The sequence below is a fragment of the Coregonus clupeaformis genome, unplaced genomic scaffold, assembly GCF_020615455.1.
Source record: "Coregonus clupeaformis isolate EN_2021a unplaced genomic scaffold, ASM2061545v1 scaf1162, whole genome shotgun sequence".
NCBI classification, from domain to species: domain Eukaryota; kingdom Metazoa; phylum Chordata; class Actinopteri; order Salmoniformes; family Salmonidae; genus Coregonus; species Coregonus clupeaformis.
Window position 1 is genome coordinate 112,085 of NW_025534616.1, and position 20,729 is coordinate 132,813.

General features: G+C 48.7%; 1 protein-coding gene across 1 annotated transcript in view; it reads left to right on the forward strand.

The window, feature by feature from the left end:
• Positions 1-20,729, forward strand: part of LOC121563375 (tripeptidyl-peptidase 2) — a 73,272-nt gene that overhangs the window by 42,929 nt on the left and 9,614 nt on the right. Inside the window, 5 exon segments of the mRNA XM_045217644.1 lie at positions 2,546-2,624; positions 14,681-14,862; positions 15,180-15,276; positions 16,420-16,522; positions 16,525-16,549. Coding sequence (XP_045073579.1) covers positions 2,546-2,624; positions 14,681-14,862; positions 15,180-15,276; positions 16,420-16,522; positions 16,525-16,549 — 486 coding nt within the window.

Sequence of the window (20,729 nt, forward strand, 5' to 3'; positions counted from 1 at the left end):
AGTACCCCTGACCCTCACCCCTGGAGCTACCCAGCCCTTCTATGTCACCTCCACTGCCCGGTGACAAGTGAGTACCTCTGGGCTAGAGGCTCTAACCATAAGCCTGAACCTGACCTCTCTGGGAAGTACCCATCCATCACCCTGGAGACCCAACACAATGCTGGGTGTGACACTCTGTGTTTAGAGAAATGTAATGGTCAGTAGCTTGATGTGGGTTTCTCTCCTTCTCTTCTCCTTAAGCTAGACTAAAAACAGAAACGATGTCCTAATACTGATTCTGTCTGACCCCCCTTCTCCATCCTAATACTGATTCTGTCTGACCCCCTTCTCCATCCTAATACTGATTCTGTCTGACCCCCTTCTCCATCCTAATACTGATTCTGTCTGACCCCCTTCTCCATCCTAATACTGATTCTGTCTGACCCCCTTCTCCATCCTAATACTGATTCTGTCTGACCCCCCTTCTCCATCCTAATAGTGATTCTGTCTGACCCCCCTTCTCCATCCTAATAGTGATTCTGTCTGACCCCCCTTCTCCATCCTAATAGTGATTCTTTCTGACCCCCTTCCTTCTCCATCCTTATAGTGATTCTGTCTGACCCCCTTTCTCCATCCTAATACTGATTCTGTCTGACCCCCTTCCTTCTCCATCCTAATAGTGATTCTGTCTGACCCCCTTTCTCCATCCTAATACTGATTCTGTCTGACCCCCTTCCTTCTCCATCCTAATAGTGATTCTGTCTGACCCCCTTCTCCATCCTAATAGTGATTCTGTCTGACCCCCCCTTCTCCATCCTAATAGTGATTCTGTCTGACCCCCCCTTCTCCATCCTAATAGTGATTCTGTCTGACCCCCCCTTCTCCATCCTAATACTGATTCTGTCTGACCCCCTTCCTTCTCCATCCTAATAGTGATTCTGTCTGACCCCCTTTCTCCATCCTAATACTGATTCTGTCTGACCCCCTTCTCCATCCTAATACTGATTCTGTCTGACCCCCTTCTCCATCCTAATACTGATTCTGTCTGACCCCCCTTCTCCATCCTAATAGTGATTCTGTCTGACCCCCTTCCTTCTCCATCCTTATAGTGATTCTGTCTGACCCCCTTTCTCCATCCTAATACTGATTCTGTCTGACCCCCTTCCTTCTCCATCCTAATAGTGATTCTGTCTGACCCCCTTCTCCATCCTAATAGTGATTCTGTCTGACCCCCCTTCTCCATCCTAATAGTGATTCTGTCTGACCCCCTTCTCCATCCTAATAGTGATTCTGTCTGACCCCCCTTCTCCATCCTAATACTGATTCTGTCTGTACCCCTTCTCCATCCCAATAGTGATTCTGTCTGACCCCCCTTCTCCATCCTAATAGTGATTCTGTCTGACCCCCTTTCTCCATCCTAATAGTGATTCTGTCTGACCCCCTTTCTCCATCCTAATAGTGATTCTGTCTGACCCCCTTTCTCCATCCTAATAGTGATTCTGTCTGACCCCCTTCTCCATCCTAATAGTGATTCTGTCTGACCCCCTTCCTTCTCCATCCTAATAGTGATTCTGTCTGACCCCCTTCTCCATCCTAATACTGATTCTGTCTGACCCCCTTCCTTCTCCATCCTAATAGTGATTCTGTCTGACCCCCTTCCTTCTCCATCCTAATAGTGATTCTGTCTGACCCCCTTCTCCATCCTAATACTGATTCTGTCTGACCCCCTTCTCCATCCTAATAGTGATTCTGTCTGACCCCCTTCCTTCTCCATCCTAATACTGATTCTGTCTGACCCCCCTTCCTTCTCCATCCTAATAGTGATTCTGTCTGACCCCCTTCCTTCTCCATCCTAATAGTGATTCTGTCTGACCCCCTTCCTTCTCCATCCTAATAGTGATTCTGTCTGACCCCCTTCTCCATCCTAATAGTGATTCTGTCTGACCCCCCTTCCTTCTCCATCCTTATAGTGATTCTGTCTGACCCCCTTTCTCCATCCTAATACTGATTCTGTCTGACCCCCTTCCTTCTCCATCCTAATAGTGATTCTGTCTGACCCCCCTTCTCCATCCTAATAGTGATTCTGTCTGACCCCCCTTCTCCATCTTAATAGTGATTCTGTCTGACCCCCTTCTCCATCCTAATACTGATTCTGTCTGACCCCCTTCCTTCTCCATCCTAATAGTGATTCTGTCTGACCCCCTTCCTTCTCCATCCTAATAGTGATTCTGTCTGACCCCCCTTCTCCATCCTAATACTGATTCTGTCTGACCCCCTTCCTTCTCCATCCTAATAGTGATTCTGTCTGACCCCCTTCCTTCTCCATCCTAATACTGATTCTGTCTGACCCCCTTCCTTCTCCATCCTAATAGTGATTCTGTCTGACCCCCTTCTCCATCCTAATAGTGATTCTGTCTGACCCCCTTCTCCATCCTAATAGTGATTCTGTCTGACCCCCTTCCTTCTCCATCCTAATAGTGATTCTGTCTGACCCCCTTCTCCATCCTAATAGTGATTCTGTCTGACCCCCTTCTCCATGTCTTCCTCTCTTACTGCCTCTCTCCAGGGTTCCTAAAGGAACGTGTCCAGGATGCTATCTGACCGGCTCCCTGGTCGTGCCTAAGGGAGAGTACGGCAAGAAAGCAGTGAGTGGCTCTTTCTCCTGTCATCAAACAGCTCTCTGACGCTCTCATTGGCTCACCCCTTTTATAGCCCCACTCCTCGTCCTTCTCAACCAATCACAAGCTTTTGCTAGCGTCACAGTTTTAGTTGCACGTTGCTTTGATGCTCTTTTCACCGTGTGGTGGGAGGGGCTTTCTACTTCCTGCCTACGACTCAGTGGTCTGTGATTGGTAGATGTTGCTGTCTGTCACTCTGGTGTTTTGTGTTCAGGAGTTCTGTTGGTTGTGTTTAGTTCTGATCTGTACTGAATTTCCTGCTTCCTCTTGCTGCTCTGTGAAAATGGCTGTGCCTTCGTGGGCCATGTTTATTTGGCAGCAGGACAGTAATGAGGAGATAACATGCAGGGTTACTGACTGACTGACTGGGCTTCATCCTGGTCAGTAATGAGGGGATAACATGCAGGGTTACTGACTGACTGACTGGGCTTCATCCTGGTCAGTAATGAGGAGATAACATGCAGGGTTACTGACTGACTGGGCTTCATCCTGGTCAGTAATGAGGGGATAACATGCAGGGTTACTGACTGACTGACTGGGCTTCATCCTGGTCAGTAATGAGGAGATAACATGCAGGGTTACTGACTGACTGGGCTTCATCCTGGTCAGTAATGAGGGGATAACATGCAGGGTTACTGACTGACTGGGCTTCATCCTGGTCAGTAATGAGGGGATAACATGCAGGGTTACTGACTGACTGACTGGGCTTCATCCTGGTCAGTAATGAGGGGATAACATGCAGGGTTACTGACTGACTGACTGGGCTTCATCCTGGTCAGTAATGAGGGGATAACATGCAGGGTTACTGACTGACTGACTGGGCTTCATCCTGGTCAGTAATGAGGGGATAACATGCAGGGTTACTGACTGACTGACTGGGCTTCATCCTGGTCAGTAATGAGGGGATAACATGCAGGGTTACTGACTGACTGACTGGGCTTCATCCTGGTCAGTAATGAGGGGGATAACATGCAGGGTTACTGACTGACTGACTGGGCTTCATCCTGGTCAGTAATGAGGGGATAACATGCGGGGTTACTGACTGACTGACTGGGCTTCATCCTGGTCAGTAATGAGGAGATAACATGCAGGGTTACTGACTGACTGACTGGGCTTCATCCTGGTCAGTAATGAGGAGATAACATGCAGGGTTACTGACTGACTGACTGGGCTTCATCCTGGTCAGTAATGAGGGGATAACATGCAGGGTTACGACTGACTGACTGGGCTTCATCCTGGTCAGTAATGAGGGGATAACATGCAGGGTTACTGACTGACTGGGCTTCATCCTGGTCAGTAATGAGGGGATAACATGCAGGGTTACTGACTGACTGACTGGGCTTCATCCTGGTCAGTAATGAGGGGATAACATGCAGGGTTACTGACTGACTGGGCTTCATCCTGGTCAGTAATGAGGGGATAACATGCAGGGTTACTGACTGACTGGGCTTCATCCTGGTCAGTAATGAGGGGATAACATGCAGGGTTACTGACTGACTGGGCTTCATCCTGGTCAGTAATGAGGGGATAACATGCAGGGTTACTGACTGACTGACTGGGCTTCATCCTGGTCAGTAATGAGGGGATAACATGCAGGGTTACTGACTGACTGGGCTTCATCCTGGTCAGTAATGAGGGGATAACATGCAGGGTTACTGACTGACTGACTGGGCTTCATCCTGGTCAGTAATGAGGGGATAACATGCAGGGTTACTGACTGACTGACTGGGCTTCATCCTGGTCAGTAATGAGGGGATAACATGCAGGGTTACTGACTGACTGACTGGGCTTCATCCTGGTCAGTAATGAGGGGATAACATGCAGGGTTACTGACTGACTGGGCTTCATCCTGGTCAGTAATGAGGGGATAACATGCAGGGTTACTGACTGACTGACTGGGCTTCATCCTGGTCAGTAATGAGGGGATAACATGCAGGGTTACTGACTGACTGACTGGGCTTCATCCTGGTCAGTAATGAGGGGATAACATGCAGGGTTACTGACTGACTGACTGGGCTTCATCCTGGTCAGTAATGAGGGGATAACATGCAGGGTTACTGACTGACTGACTGGGCTTCATCCTGGTCAGTAATGAGGGGATAACATGCAGGGTTACTGACTGACTGGGCTTCATCCTGGTCAGTAATGAGGGGATAACATGCAGGGTTACTGACTGACTGGGCTTCATCCTGGTCAGTAATGAGGGGATAACATGCAGGGTTTACTGACTGACTGGGCTTCATCCTGGTCAGTAATGAGGGGATAACATGCAGGGTTACTGACTGACTGACTGGGCTTCATCCTGGTCAGTAATGAGGGAGATAACATGCAGGGTTACTGACTGACTGACTGGGCTTCATCCTGGTCAGTAATGAGGGGATAACATGCAGGGTTACTGACTGACTGACTGGGCTTCATCCTGGTCAGTAATGAGGGGATAACATGCAGGGTTACTGACTGACTGACTGGGCTTCATCCTGGTCAGTAATGAGGGGATAACATGCAGGGTTACTGACTGACTGACTGGGCTTCATCCTGGTCAGTAATGAGGGGATAACATGCAGGGTTACTGACTGACTGACTGGGCTTCATCCTGGTCAGTAATGAGGGAGATAACATGCAGGGTTACTGACTGACTGACTGGGCTTCATCCTGGTCAGTAATGAGGGGATAACATGCAGGGTTACTGACTGACTGACTGGGCTTCATCCTGGTCAGTAATGAGGGGATAACATGCAGGGTTACTGACTGACTGACTGGGCTTCATCCTGGTCAGTAATGAGGAGATAACATGCAGGGTTACTGACTGACTGACTGGGCTTCATCCTGGTCAGTAATGAGGAGATAACATGCAGGGTTACTGACTGACTGACTGGGCTTCATCCTGGTCAGTAATGAGGGGATAACATGCAGGGTTTACTGACTGACTGGGCTTCATCCTGGTCAGTAATGAGGGATAACATGCAGGGTTACTGACTGACTGACTGGGCTTCATCCTGGTCAGTAATGAGGGGATAACATGCAGGGTTACTGACTGACTGGGCTTCATCCTGGTCAGTAATGAGGGGATAACATGCAGGGTTACTGACTGACTGACTGGGCTTCATCCTGGTCAGTAATGAGGGGATAACATGCAGGGTTGACTGACTGACTGGGCTTCATCCTGGTCAGTAATGAGGGGATAACATGCAGGGTTACTGACTGACTGACTGGGCTTCATCCTGGTCAGTAATGAGGGGATAACATGCAGGGTTACTGACTGACTGACTGGGCTTCATCCTGGTCAGTAATGAGGGGATAACATGCAGGGTTACTGACTGACTGGGCTTCATCCTGGTCAGTAATGAGGGGATAACATGCAGGGTTACTGACTGACTGGGCTTCATCCTGGTCAGTAATGAGGGAGATAACATGCAGGGTTACTGACTGACTGACTGGGCTTCATCCTGGTCAGTAATGAGGGGATAACATGCAGGGTTACTGACTGACTGGGCTTCATCCTGGTCAGTAATGAGGGGATAACATGCAGGGTTACTGACTGACTGACTGGGCTTCATCCTGGTCAGTAATGAGGGGATAACATGCAGGGTTACTGACTGACTGGGCTTCATCCTGGTCAGTAATGAGGGGATAACATGCAGGGTTACTGACTGACTGACTGGGCTTCATCCTGGTCAGTAATGAGGGGATAACATGCAGGGTTACTGACTGACTGACTGGGCTTCATCCTGGTCAGTAATGAGGAGATAACATGCAGGGTTACTGACTGACTGGGCTTCATCCTGGTCAGTAATGAGGGGATAACATGCAGGGTTACTGACTGACTGACTGGGCTTCATCCTGGTCAGTAATGAGGGGATAACATGCAGGGTTACTGACTGACTGACTGGGCTTCATCCTGGTCAGTAATGAGGGGATAACATGCAGGGTTACTGACTGACTGGGCTTCATCCTGGTCAGTAATGAGGGGATAACATGCAGGGGTTACTGACTGACTGACTGGGCTTCATCCTGGTCAGTAATGAGGGGATAACATGCAGGGTTACTGACTGACTGACTGGGCTTCATCCTGGTCAGTAATGAGGGGATAACATGCAGGGTTACTGACTGACTGGGCTTCATCCTGGTCAGTAATGAGGGGATAACATGCAGGGTTCACTGACTGACTGGGCTTCATCCTGGTCAGTAATGAGGGGATAACATGCAGGGTTACTGACTGACTGACTGGGCTTCATCCTGGTCAGTAATGAGGGGATAACATGCAGGGGTTACTGACTGACTGACTGGGCTTCATCCTGGTCAGTAATGAGGAGATAACATGCAGGGTTACTGACTGACTGACTGGGCTTCATCCTGGTCAGTAATGAGGGGATAACATGCAGGGTTACTGACTGACTGACTGGGCTTCATCCTGGTCAGTAATGAGGGGATAACATGCAGGGTTACTGACTGACTGGGCTTCATCCTGGTCAGTAATGAGGGGATAACATGCAGGGTTACTGACTGACTGACTGGGCTTCATCCTGGTCAGTAATGAGGGGATAACATGCAGGGTTACTGACTGACTGACTGGGCTTCATCCTGGTCAGTAATGAGGGGATAACATGCAGGGTTACTGACTGACTGACTGGGCTTCATCCTGGTCAGTAATGAGGGGATAACATGCAGGGTTATACTGACTGACTGGGCTTCATCCTGGTCAGTAATGAGGGGATAACATGCAGGGTTACTGACTGACTGACTGGGCTTCATCCTGGTCAGTAATGAGGGGATAACATGCAGGGTTACTGACTGACTGGGCTTCATCCTGGTCAGTAATGAGGGATAACATGCAGGGTTACTGACTGACTGACTGGGCTTCATCCTGGTCGGTAATGAGGGGATAACATGCAGGGTTACTGACTGACTGACTGGGCTTCATCCTGGTCAGTAATGAGGAGATAACATGCAGGGTTACTGACTGACTGACTGGGCTTCATCCTGGTCAGTAATGAGGGGATAACATGCAGGGTTACTGACTGACTGGGCTTCATCCTGGTCAGTAATGAGGGGATAACATGCAGGGTTACTGACTGACTGACTGGGCTTCATCCTGGTCAGTAATGAGGGGATAACATGCAGGGTTACTGACTGACTGACTGGGCTTCATCCTGGTCAGTAATGAGGGGATAACATGCAGGGTTACTGACTGACTGACTGGGCTTCATCCTGGTCAGTAATGAGGGGATAACATGCAGGGTTACTGACTGACTGGGCTTCATCCTGGTCAGTAATGAGGGGATAACATGCAGGGTTACTGACTGACTGGGCTTCATCCTGGTCAGTAATGAGGGGATAACATGCAGGGTTACTGACTGACTGACTGGGCTTCATCCTGGTCAGTAATGAGGGGATAACATGCAGGGTTACTGACTGACTGGGCTTCATCCTGGTCAGTAATGAGGGGATAACATGCAGGGTTACTGACTGACTGGGCTTCATCCTGGTCAGTAATGAGGGGATAACATGCAGGGTTACTGACTGACTGGGCTTCATCCTGGTCAGTAATGAGGGGATAACATGCAGGGTTACTGACTGACTGACTGGGCTTCATCCTGGTCAGTAATGAGGGGATAACATGCAGGGTTACTGACTGACTGACTGGGCTTCATCCTGGTCAGTAATGAGGGGATAACATGCAGGGTTACTGACTGACTGGGCTTCATCCTGGTCAGTAATGAGGGGATAACATGCAGGGTTACTGACTGACTGGGCTTCATCCTGGTCAGTAATGAGGGGATAACATGCAGGGTTACTGACTGACTGACTGGGCTTCATCCTGGTCAGTAATGAGGGATAACATGCAGGGTTACTGACTGACTGACTGGGCTTCATCCTGGTCAGTAATGAGGGGATAACATGCAGGGTTACTGACTGACTGACTGGGCTTCATCCTGGTCAGTAATGAGGGGATAACATGCAGGGTTACTGACTGACTGACTGGGCTTCATCCTGGTCAGTAATGAGGGGATAACATGCAGGGTTACTGACTGACTGACTGGGCTTCATCCTGGTCAGTAATGAGGGGATAACATGCAGGGTTACTGACTGACTGACTGGGCTTCATCCTGGTCAGTAATGAGGGGATAACATGCAGGGTTACTGACTGACTGACTGGGCTTCATCCTGGTCAGTAATGAGGGGATAACATGCAGGGTTACTGACTGACTGGGCTTCATCCTGGTCGCAATGAGGGGATAACATGCAGGGTTACTGACTGACTGACTGGGCTTCATCCTGGTCAGTAATGAGGGGATAACATGCAGGGTTACTGACTGACTGGGCTTCATCCTGGTCAGTAATGAGGGGATAACATGCAGGGTTACTGACTGACTGGGCTTCATCCTGGTCAGTAATGAGGGGATAACATGCAGGGTTACTGACTGACTGACTGGGCTTCATCCTGGTCAGTAATGAGGGGATAACATGCAGGGTTACTGACTGACTGGGCTTCATCCTGGTCAGTAATGAGGGGATAACATGCAGGGTTACTGACTGACTGACTGGGCTTCATCCTGGTCAGTAATGAGGGGATAACATGCAGGGTTACTGACTGACTGGGCTTCATCCTGGTCAGTAATAGGGATAACATGCAGGGTTACTGACTGACTGACTGGGCTTCATCCTGGTCAGTAATGAGGGGATAACATGCAGGGTTACTGACTGACTGACTGGGCTTCATCCTGGTCAGTAATGAGGGGATAACATGCAGGGTTACTGACTGACTGACTGGGCTTCATCCTGGTCAGTAATGAGGGGATAACATGCAGGGTTACTGACTGACTGACTGGGCTTCATCCTGGTCAGTAATGAGGGGATAACATGCAGGGTTACTGACTGACTGACTGGGCTTCATCCTGGTCAGTAATGAGGGGATAACATGCAGGGTTACTGACTGACTGACTGGGCTTCATCCTGGTCAGTAATGAGGGGATAACATGCAGGGTTACTGACTGACTGACTGGGCTTCATCCTGGTCAGTAATGAGGGGATAACATGCAGGGTTACTGACTGACTGACTGGGCTTCATCCTGGTCAGTAATGAGGGGATAACATGCAGGGTTACTGACTGACTGACTGGGCTTCATCCTGGTCAGTAATGAGGGGATAACATGCAGGGTTACTGACTGACTGACTGGGCTTCATCCTGGTCAGTAATGAGGGGATAACATGCAGGGTTACTGACTGACTGACTGGGCTTCATCCTGGTCAGTAATGAGGGATAACATGCAGGGGTTACTGACTGACTGACTGGGCTTCATCCTGGTCAGTAATGAGGGGATAACATGCAGGGTTACTGACTGACTGGGCTTCATCCTGGTCAGTAATGAGGAGATAACATGCAGGGTTACTGACTGACTGACTGGGCTTCATCCTGGTCAGTAATGAGGGGATAACATGCAGGGTTACTGACTGACTGACTGGGCTTCATCCTGGTCAGTAATGAGGGAGATAACATGCAGGGTTACTGACTGACTGACTGGGCTTCATCCTGGTCAGTAATGAGGGGATAACATGCAGGGTTACTGACTGACTGGGCTTCATCCTGGTCAGTAATGAGGGGATAACATGCAGGGTTACTGACTGACTGACTGGGCTTCATCCTGGTCAGTAATGAGGGGATAACATGCAGGGTTACTGACTGACTGATGGGCTTCATCCTGGTCAGTAATGAGGGGATAACATGCAGGGTTACTGACTGACTGGGCTTCATCCTGGTCAGTAATGAGGGGATAACATGCAGGGTTACTGACTGACTGACTGGGCTTCATCCTGGTCAGTAATGAGGGGATAACATGCAGGGTTACTGACTGACTGACTGGGCTTCATCCTGGTCAGTAATGAGGGGATAACATGCAGGGTTACTGACTGACTGACTGGGCTTCATCCTGGTCAGTAATGAGGGGATAACATGCAGGGTTACTGACTGACTGACTGGGCTTCATCCTGGTCAGTAATGAGGGGATAACATGCAGGGTTACTGACTGACTGGGCTTCATCCTGGTCAGTAATGAGGGGATAACATGCAGGGTTACTGACTGACTGACTGGGCTTCATCCTGGTCAGTAATGAGGGGATAACATGCAGGGTTACTGACTGACTGACTGGGCTTCATCCTGGTCAGTAATGAGGGGATAACATGCAGGGTTACTGACTGACTGACTGGGCTTCATCCTGGTCAGTAATGAGGGGATAACATGCAGGGTTACTGACTGACTGGGCTTCATCCTGGTCAGTAATGAGGGGATAACATGCAGGGTTACTGACTGACTGACTGGGCTTCATCCTGGTCAGTAATGAGGGGATAACATGCAGGGTTACTGACTGACTGGGCTTCATCCTGGTCAGTAATGAGGGGATAACATGCAGGGTTACTGACTGACTGACTGGGCTTCATCCTGGTCAGTAATGAGGGGATAACATGCAGGGTTACTGACTGACTGACTGGGCTTCATCCTGGTCAGTAATGAGGGGATAACATGCAGGGTTACTGACTGACTGACTGGGCTTCATCCTGGTCAGTAATGAGGGGATAACATGCAGGGTTACTGACTGACTGACTGGGCTTCATCCTGGTCAGTAATGAGGGGATAACATGCAGGGTTACTGACTGACTGGGCTTCATCCTGGTCAGTAATGAGGGGATAACATGCAGGGTTACTGACTGACTGACTGGGCTTCATCCTGGTCAGTAATGAGGGGATAACATGCAGGGTTACTGACTGACTGACTGGGCTTCATCCTGGTCAGTAATGAGGGGATAACATGCAGGGTTACTGACTGACTGGGCTTCATCCTGGTCAGTAATGAGGGGATAACATGCAGGGTTACTGACTGACTGGGCTTCATCCTGGTCAGTAATGAGGGGATAACATGCAGGGTTACTGACTGACTGACTGGGCTTCATCCTGGTCAGTAATGAGGGGATAACATGCAGGGTTACTGACTGACTGGGCTTCATCCTGGTCAGTAATGAGGGGATAACATGCAGGGTTACTGACTGACTGGGCTTCATCCTGGTCAGTAATGAGGAGATAACATGCAGGGTTACTGACTGACTGACTGGGCTTCATCCTGGTCAGTAATGAGGGGATAACATGCAGGGTTACTGACTGACTGACTGGGCTTCATCCTGGTCAGTAATGAGGGGATAACATGCAGGGGTTACTGACTGACTGGGCTTCATCCTGGTCAGTAATGAGGGGATAACATGCAGGGTTACTGACTGACTGACTGGGCTTCATCCTGGTCAGTAATGAGGGGATAACATGCAGGGTTACTGACTGACTGGGCTTCATCCTGGTCAGTAATGAGGGGATAACATGCAGGGTTACTGACTGACTGGGCTTCATCCTGGTCAGTAATGAGGGGATAACATGCAGGGTTACTGACTGACTGGGCTTCATCCTGGTCAGTAATGAGGGGATAACATGCAGGGTTACTGACTGACTGGGCTTCATCCTGGTCAGTAATGAGGGGATAACATGCAGGGTTACTGACTGACTGACTGGGCTTCATCCTGGTCAGTAATGAGGGGATAACATGCAGGGTTACTGACTGACTGGGCTTCATCCTGGTCAGTAATGAGGGGATAACATGCAGGGTTACTGACTGACTGACTGGGCTTCATCCTGGTCAGTAATGAGGGGATAACATGCAGGGTTACTGACTGACTGGGCTTCATCCTGGTCAGTAATGAGGGGATAACATGCAGGGTTACTGACTGACTGGGCTTCATCCTGGTCAGTAATGAGGGGATAACATGCAGGGTTACTGACTGACTGGGCTTCATCCTGGTCAGTAATGAGGGGATAACATGCAGGGTTACTGACTGACTGACTGGGCTTCATCCTGGTCAGTAATGAGGGGATAACATGCAGGGTTACTGACTGACTGGGCTTCATCCTGGTCAGTAATGAGGGGATAACATGCAGGGTTACTGACTGACTGGGCTTCATCCTGTTCAGTAATGAGGGGATAACATGCAGGGTTACTGACTGACTGACTGGGCTTCATCCTGGTCAGTAATGAGGGGATAACATGCAGGGTTACTGACTGACTGACTGGGCTTCATCCTGGTCAGTAATGAGGGGATAACATGCAGGGTTACTGACTGACTGACTGGGCTTCATCCTGGTCAGTAATGAGGGGATAACATGCAGGGTTACTGACTGACTGGGCTTCATCCTGGTCAGTAATGAGGGGATAACATGCAGGGTTACTGACTGACTGACTGGGCTTCATCCTGGTCAGTAATGAGGGGATAACATGCAGGGTTACTGACTGACTGACTGGGCTTCATCCTGGTCAGTAATGAGGGGATAACATGCAGGGTTACTGACTGACTGACTGGGCTTCATCCTGGTCAGTAATGAGGGGATAACATGCAGGGGTTACTGACTGACTGGGCTTCATCCTGGTCAGTAATGAGGGGATAACATGCAGGGTTACTGACTGACTGGGCTTCATCCTGGTCAGTAATGAGGGGATAACATGCAGGGTTACTGACTGACTGACTGGGCTTCATCCTGGTCAGTAATGAGGAGATAACATGCAGGGTTACTGACTGACTGACTGGGCTTCATCCTGGTCAGTAATGAGGGATAACATGCAGGGTTACTGACTGACTGACTGGGCTTCATCCTGGTCAGTAATGAGGGGATAACATGCAGGGTTACTGACTGACTGACTGGGCTTCATCCTGGTCAGTAATGAGGGGATAACATGCAGGGTTACTGACTGACTGACTGGGCTTCATCCTGGTCAGTAATGAGGGGATAACATGCAGGGTTACTGACTGACTGACTGGGCTTCATCCTGGTCAGTAATGAGGGGATAACATGCAGGGTTACTGACTGACTGACTGGGCTTCATCCTGGTCAGTAATGAGGGGATAACATGCAGGGTTACTGACTGACTAACTGGGCTTCATCCAGGTCAGTAATGAGGGGATAACATGCAGGGTTACTGACTGACTGACTGGGCTTCATCCTGGTGAACAAGTATCCATCTCTGTGGAAAAACACAGCCAGCTAGGAGTTTCATTCAATCTGTGGAACTAAGCGATGAAATGAGCTCCAACTGACAAGGATGAAGTGACTGCTTGTTGTAAATGATGAGAGAAGGGGGATAGATAAGGAAGGGTAAGGGAAGAAAGAGAAGAGAGAAGGGGGGATAGATAAGGAAGGGTAAGGAAGAAAGAGAAGCGAGACGGGGATAGATAAGGAAGGGTAAGGAAGAAAGAGAAGAGAGACGGGGGATAGATAAGGAAGGGTAAGGAAGAAAGAGAAGAGAGACGGGGGATGGATATGGAAGGGTAAGGAAGAAAGAGAAGAGAGACGGGGATAGATAAGGGAAGGGTAAGGAAGAAAGAGAAGAGAGACGGGGGATAGATGAGGAAGGGTAAGGAAGAAAGAGAAGAGAGACGGGGGGATAGATAAGGAAGGGTAAGGAAGAAAGAGAAGAGAGACGGGGGATAGATAAGGAAGGGTAAGGGAAGAAAGAGAAGAGAGACGGGGGATAGATAAGGAAGGGTAAGGAAGAAAGAGAAGAGAGACGGGGGATAGATGAGGAAGGGTAAGGAAGAAAGAGAAGCGATATGCTGCTGTACCTTCCTGTGTTCTCTCTCTCACTGTGTGTTATTCTGACCACCAGGGACAGGCCTCTGCAAACGACAAGGAAAATTAAAAAAGGTACTGCTGGGATAGAATCACTCTGCTGTTTTTTTAATGTTCTGAATCACTGTGGGGAAGAATGAAGGTATTTGCTAGCCCAACGTGTGTAGATATTTCTGCTTACTAGGTTAGATGTTATTTTCTCCTGGTGGTCAATATGGCAGCGAAGCTGTGTTCTATCATCACCAGGAAGTAATTCTAACTCGACGTGAACAAGGGATTGGACAGTCAGCAGGGAACTGTTGTAGAGGCTTCTGGGTAATGTAGTCCTAGAGGGTTAACCAGTGTTTTGTGTCTTTCTCTGATCAGGACATTGTGCCAGTGGTCTACCACCTGATCCCTGCACCCAACAAGACCAAGAACGGAGCGAAGGAGAAGGAGGGAGAGAAGGAGAAGGATGGAGCGAAGGAGAAGGATGGAGCGAAGGAGAAGGATGTGAAGGAGGAGTTTGCAGAGGCTCTCAGAGACCTGAAGATCCAGTGGATGACCAAGTCAGTCTCTCTGTGTCTGTTTGGGTCTCTACCCTACTGTCTCTCTCTCTCTCGCCCTCTCTCTCTCTCGCCCTCTCTCTGTCTCTCTCTCTCTCTCGCCCTCTCTCTCTCTCTCTCTCTCTCTCTCTCTCTCTCTCTCTCTCTCTCTCTCGCCCTGCCCTCTGCTCTGCTCTCTCTCTCGCTCTCTCTCTCTCTCTCTCTCTCTCTCTCTCTCTCTCTCTCTCTCTCTCTCTCTCTCTCTCTCTCTCTCTCTCTCTCTCTCTCTCTCTCTCTCTCTCACCCTCCCTCCCTCCCTCTCTCTCTCTCCCTCCTCCCAGGTTAGACACCAGCTCCCTGTATGATGAACTGAAGGAGAACTTCTCTTCTTACCTGCCACTGCATGTCCAGAGGCTGCACCAGCTGGACTCTGAGAAGGTACACACACTATCTGCTGTCGATTAGTCGCATCTAACCCTGTGCTCTCTCTGCTGTCGATTAGTCGCGTCTAACCCTGAGTTCTCTCTGCTGTCGATTAGTCGCGTCTAACCCTGTACTCTCTAATGTTGATTAGTCGCATCTAACCCTGAGCTCTCTCTGCTGTCGATTAGTCGCGTCTAACCCTGAGCTCTCTCTGCTGTTGATTAGTCGCGTCTAACCTTGAGCTCTCTCTGCTGTTGATTAGTCGCGTCTAACCCTGAGCTCTCTCTGCTGTTGATTAGTCACGTCTAACCCTGAGCTCTCTCTGCTGTCGATTAGTCGCGTCTAACCCTGAGCTCTCTCTGCTGTCGATTAGTCGCGTCTAACCCTGAGCTCTCTCTGCTGTCGATTAGTCGCGTCTAACCCTGAGCTCTCTCTGCTGTTGATTAGTCATGTCTAACCCTGAGCTCTCTCTGCTGTCGATTAGTCGCGTCTAACCCTGTGCCCTCTCTGCTGTTGATTAGTCGCGTCTAACCCTGTACTCTCTCTGCTGTTGATTAGTCGCGTCTAACCCTGTGCGCTCTCTGCTGTCGATTAGTCGCGTCTAACCCTGAGCTCTCTCTGCTGTTGATTAGTCATGTCTAACCCTGAGCTCTCTCTGCTGTCGATTAGTCGCGTCTAACCCTGAGCTCTAACCCTGAGCTCTCTCTGCTGTCGATTAGACGCGTCTAACCCTGTGCGCTCTCTGCTGTCGATTAGTCGCGTCTAACCCTGTACTCTCTCTGCTGTTGATTAGTCGCGTCTAACCCTGTGCGCTCTCTGCTGTCGATTAGTCGCGTCTAACCCTGTACTCTCTCTGCTGTCGATTAGACGCGTCTAACCCTGATCTCTCTCTGCCGTTGATTATTAGTCGCGTCTAACCCTGATCTCTCTCTGCTGTTGATTAGTCGCGTCTAACCCTGAGCTCTCTCTGCTGTCGATTAGTCGCGTCTAACCCTGAGCTCTCTCTGCTGTCGATTAGTCGCGTCTAACCCTGAGCTCTCTCTGCTGTCGATTAGTCGCGTCTAACCCTGATCTCTCTGCTGTTGATTAGTCGCGTCTAACCGTGATCTCTCTCTGCTATCGATTAGTCGTGTCTAACCCTGTACTCTCGCTCTGTAGGAGCGTTTGATGCGCCTGGGTGACATCGTGACGGCCTCTGACATGGTTCTGTCTCGGATTGACCAGACTGCCCTGGCGGTCTACCTCACCATAAAGACCGACCCTCGCCCGACGCTGCCACCATCAAGAGGTACACCACTGAGTCTTAGACTGTGTCCCAAATGGCACCCTATTCCCTATATAGTGCACTACTTTAGACCAGAGCCCTATGACACCCTATTCCCTATATAGTACACTACTTTAGACCAGAGCCCTATGACACCCTATTCCTTATATAGTGCACTACTTTAGACCAGAGCCCTATGGCACCCTATTCCCTATATAGTGCACTACTTTAGACCAGAGCCCTATGACACCCTATTCCCTATATAGTGCCACTACTTTAGACCAGAGCCCTATGACACCCTATTCCCTATATAGTGCACTACTTTAGACCAGAGCCCTATGACACCCTATTCCCTATATAGTGCACTACTTTAGACCAGAGCCCTATGACACCCTATTCCCTATATAGTGCACTACTTTAGACCAGAGCCCTATGACACCCTATTCCCTATATAGTGCACTACTTTAGACCAGAGCCCTATGACACCCTATTCCCTATATAGTACACTACTTTAGACCAGAGCCCTATGACACCCTATTCCCTATATAGTGCACCACTTTAGACCAGAGCACCCTATTCCCTATATAGTGCACTACTTTAGACCAGAGCCCTATGACACCCTATTCCCTATATAGTGCACTACTTTAGACCAGAGCACCCTATTCCCTATATAGTACACTACTTTAGACCAGAGCACCCTATTCCCTATATAGTACACTACTTTAGACCAGAGCACCCTATTCCCTATATAGTGCACTACTTTAGTCCAGAGCACCCTATTCCCTATATAGTACACTACTTTAGACCAGAGCACCCTATTCCCTATATAGTGCACTACTTTAGACCAGAGCCCTATGGCACCCTATTCCCTATATAGTGCACTACTTTAGACCAGAGCCCTATGACACCCTATTCCCTATATAGTGCACTACTTTAGACCAGAGCCCTATGACACCCTATTCCCTATATAGTACACTACTTTAGACCAGAGCCCTATGACACCCTATTCCCTATATAGTACACTACTTTAGACCAGAGCCCTATGACACCCTATTCCCTATATAGTGCACCACTTTAGACCAGAGCACCCTATTCCCTATATAGTGCACTACTTTAGACCAGAGCCCTATGACACCCTATTCCCTATATAGTGCACTACTTTAGACCAGAGCACCCTATTCCCTATATAGTACACTACTTTAGACCAGAGCACCCTATTCCCTATATAGTACACTACTTTAGACCAGAGCACCCTATTCCCTATATAGTGCACTACTTTAGACCAGAGCACCCTATTCCCTATATAGTGCACTACTTTAGACCAGAGCCCTATGGCACCCTATTCCCTATATAGTGCACTACTTTAGACCAGAGCCCTATGACACCCTATTCCCTATATAGTGCACTACTTTAGACCAGAGCCCTATGACACCCTATTCCCTATATAGTGCACTACTTTAGACCAGAGCCCTATGACACCCTATTCCTATATAGTGCACTACTTTAGACCAGAGCCCTATGGCACCTATTCCCTATATAGTGCACTACTTTAGACCAGAGCCCTATGACACCCTATTCCCTATATAGTACACTACTTTAGACCAGAGCCCTATGGCACCCTATTCCCTATATAGTGCACTACTTTAGACCAGAGCCCTATGACACCCTATTCCCTATATAGTACACTACTTTAGACCAGAGCCCTATGACACCCTATTCCCTATATAGTGCACTACTTTAGACCAGAGCCCTATGACACCCTATTCCCTATATAGTGCACTACTTTAGACCAGAGCCCTATGACACCCTATTCCCTATATAGTGACTACTTTAGACCAGAGCCCTATGACACCCTATTCCCTATATAGTGCACTACTTTAGACCAGAGCCCTATGACACCCTATTCCCTATATAGTACACTACTTTAGACCAGAGCCCTATGGCACCCTATTCCCTATATAGTGCACTACTTTAGACCAGAGCCCTATGACACCCTATTCCCTATATAGTACACTACTTTAGACCAGAGCCCTATGGCACCCTATTCCCTATATAGTACACTACTTTAGACCAGAGCCCTATGGCACCCTATTCCCTATATAGTACACTACTTTAGACCAGAGCCCTATGACACCCTATTCCCTATATAGTGCACTACTTTAGACCAGAGCCCTATGACACCCTATTCCGATTCCAAGATGGCGAAGTAGTGCAGTTCTGTTTCTGTCGTGTGTCTGTAAATAGCCTGTAAATACCCAGTTTTTTGTATTTTTTCGTACATGTTTCCCTATCAGACTTTTCATCCTTCTACAAAATATACTTTCCTGCAACCCGCCTCACTCAATGTGGAACGGATTCTATTATTGACTTACCTTTTATCTAGAATCTAGAATCTCCAGTTGAAACTAGCTAGCCAGCTAACTAGCTACTTGCTATTAGCCACAGCTAGCGGTGCTAGCGTGTTTCACCCAGAACATTGGATTTTTTCCGCGGGATTAATTTTTAATCGCTGGACATTGATCACCGGATATTCGGCCAGTCTGCACAGCGCGTTATCGACCCAGAGCATATCAGTTCTTCCGCCGGAATCACTGATTCACTGGACCTTTAGCTCCGGATTCATCGCTGCCAGCTGGCTACAACAGGACGGACGCTGTGGTCTGGCTAATCAACCTGAGCTGGGCCCATCTCCCGGCTATCTACCTCTCTATCAACCGGACGGGACCACCTAGTATTGACACGGATCCCGCCCGATCCTGCACGACTGGTCTGCCGACGAAGTCGTCTGATGTGGTTACGACGTAACCACGAAGATTCCATTCATCTGCTAGCCCTGGCCCGTTAGCACACGCTTACTCACTAAACTGAACTAGCTACTTGCTATTAGCCACAGCTAGCGGTGTTTTACCCAGAACATTTGATTTTTTTCCGCGGGATTAATTTTAATCACTGGACATTGATCACCGGATATTCGCCAGTCAGCACTGCGTGTTATCGACCCAGAACATATCAGTTTTTTTCCGCCGGCATCACTGAATCACTGGACCTTTAACTCCGGATTCTTCGCTACCAGCTAGCTACAACAAAACGGACGTGGCACACGCTAGCCGTGGCCTCTTGCTCACTGGCGCTTCACCACCGGACCTTATGATAACTCAGCTATACAGCTGATATCTGCTGGACTGTTCCTTTTTACGGTACTACATCCTGTTTATGTTTAGCCTCAGCCCAAACATGGTTAGTTTATTGTTGTTTCGGTTATTTCTAATTGTACTATATCACTGTAGACCCCCCAGCCTAGCTAAACCTGCCTTGGTTAGCTCCTTTGTCCCTCCACCCATACACTCACAGACCGACTCAATTGATGCCTCTAGAGATACTATCTCTTTCAGTGTTACCCAACGCTTAGGTTTACCTCCACTTTACTCATATCCTTCCATATCCTTGTCTGTTCATAATGCCCTGAATCTTTTCTATAACACCCGGAAATCTGCCCCCCTTTATTCTATGTACCCAACGCACTAGAAGACCAGTTCTTAAAGCCTTTAGCCGTATCCTTATTCTAGTCCTCCTCTGTTCCTCTGGTGATGTAGAGGCTAACCCAGGCCCTGTAGCCCCCAGTATCACTCCTACTCCCCAGGAGCTATCATTTGTTGACTTCTGTAATCGCAAAAGTCTTGGTTTCTTGCACATAAATATCAGAAGTCTACTTCCTAAGTTTGAGTTATTCACTGCGTTAGCACACTCTGCCAACCCTGATGTTCTAGCAGTGTCTGAATCCTGGCTTAGGAAGGCCACCAAAAATTCTGAAATTTCCATCCCCAACTATAACATTTTCCGTCTAGATAGAACTGCCAAAGGGGGGTGGAGTTGCAATCTACTGTAGAGATAGCCTGCAGAGCTCTATCATACTATCCAGGTCTGTGCCCAAACAGTTTGAGCTTCTACTTCTAAAAATCCACCTTTCCAGAAATAAGTCTCTCACTGTTGCCGCTTGCTACAGACCCCTCAGCCCCCAGCTGTGCCCTGGACACCATATGTGAATTGATTGCCCCCATTTATCCTCAGAGTTTGTACTGCTTGGTGACCTAAATTGGGATATGCTTAATACCCCAGCCATCCTACAATCCAAGCTAGATGCCCTCAACCTCACGCAAATTATCAACGAACCTACCAGGTACAACCCTAAATCCTTAAACATGGG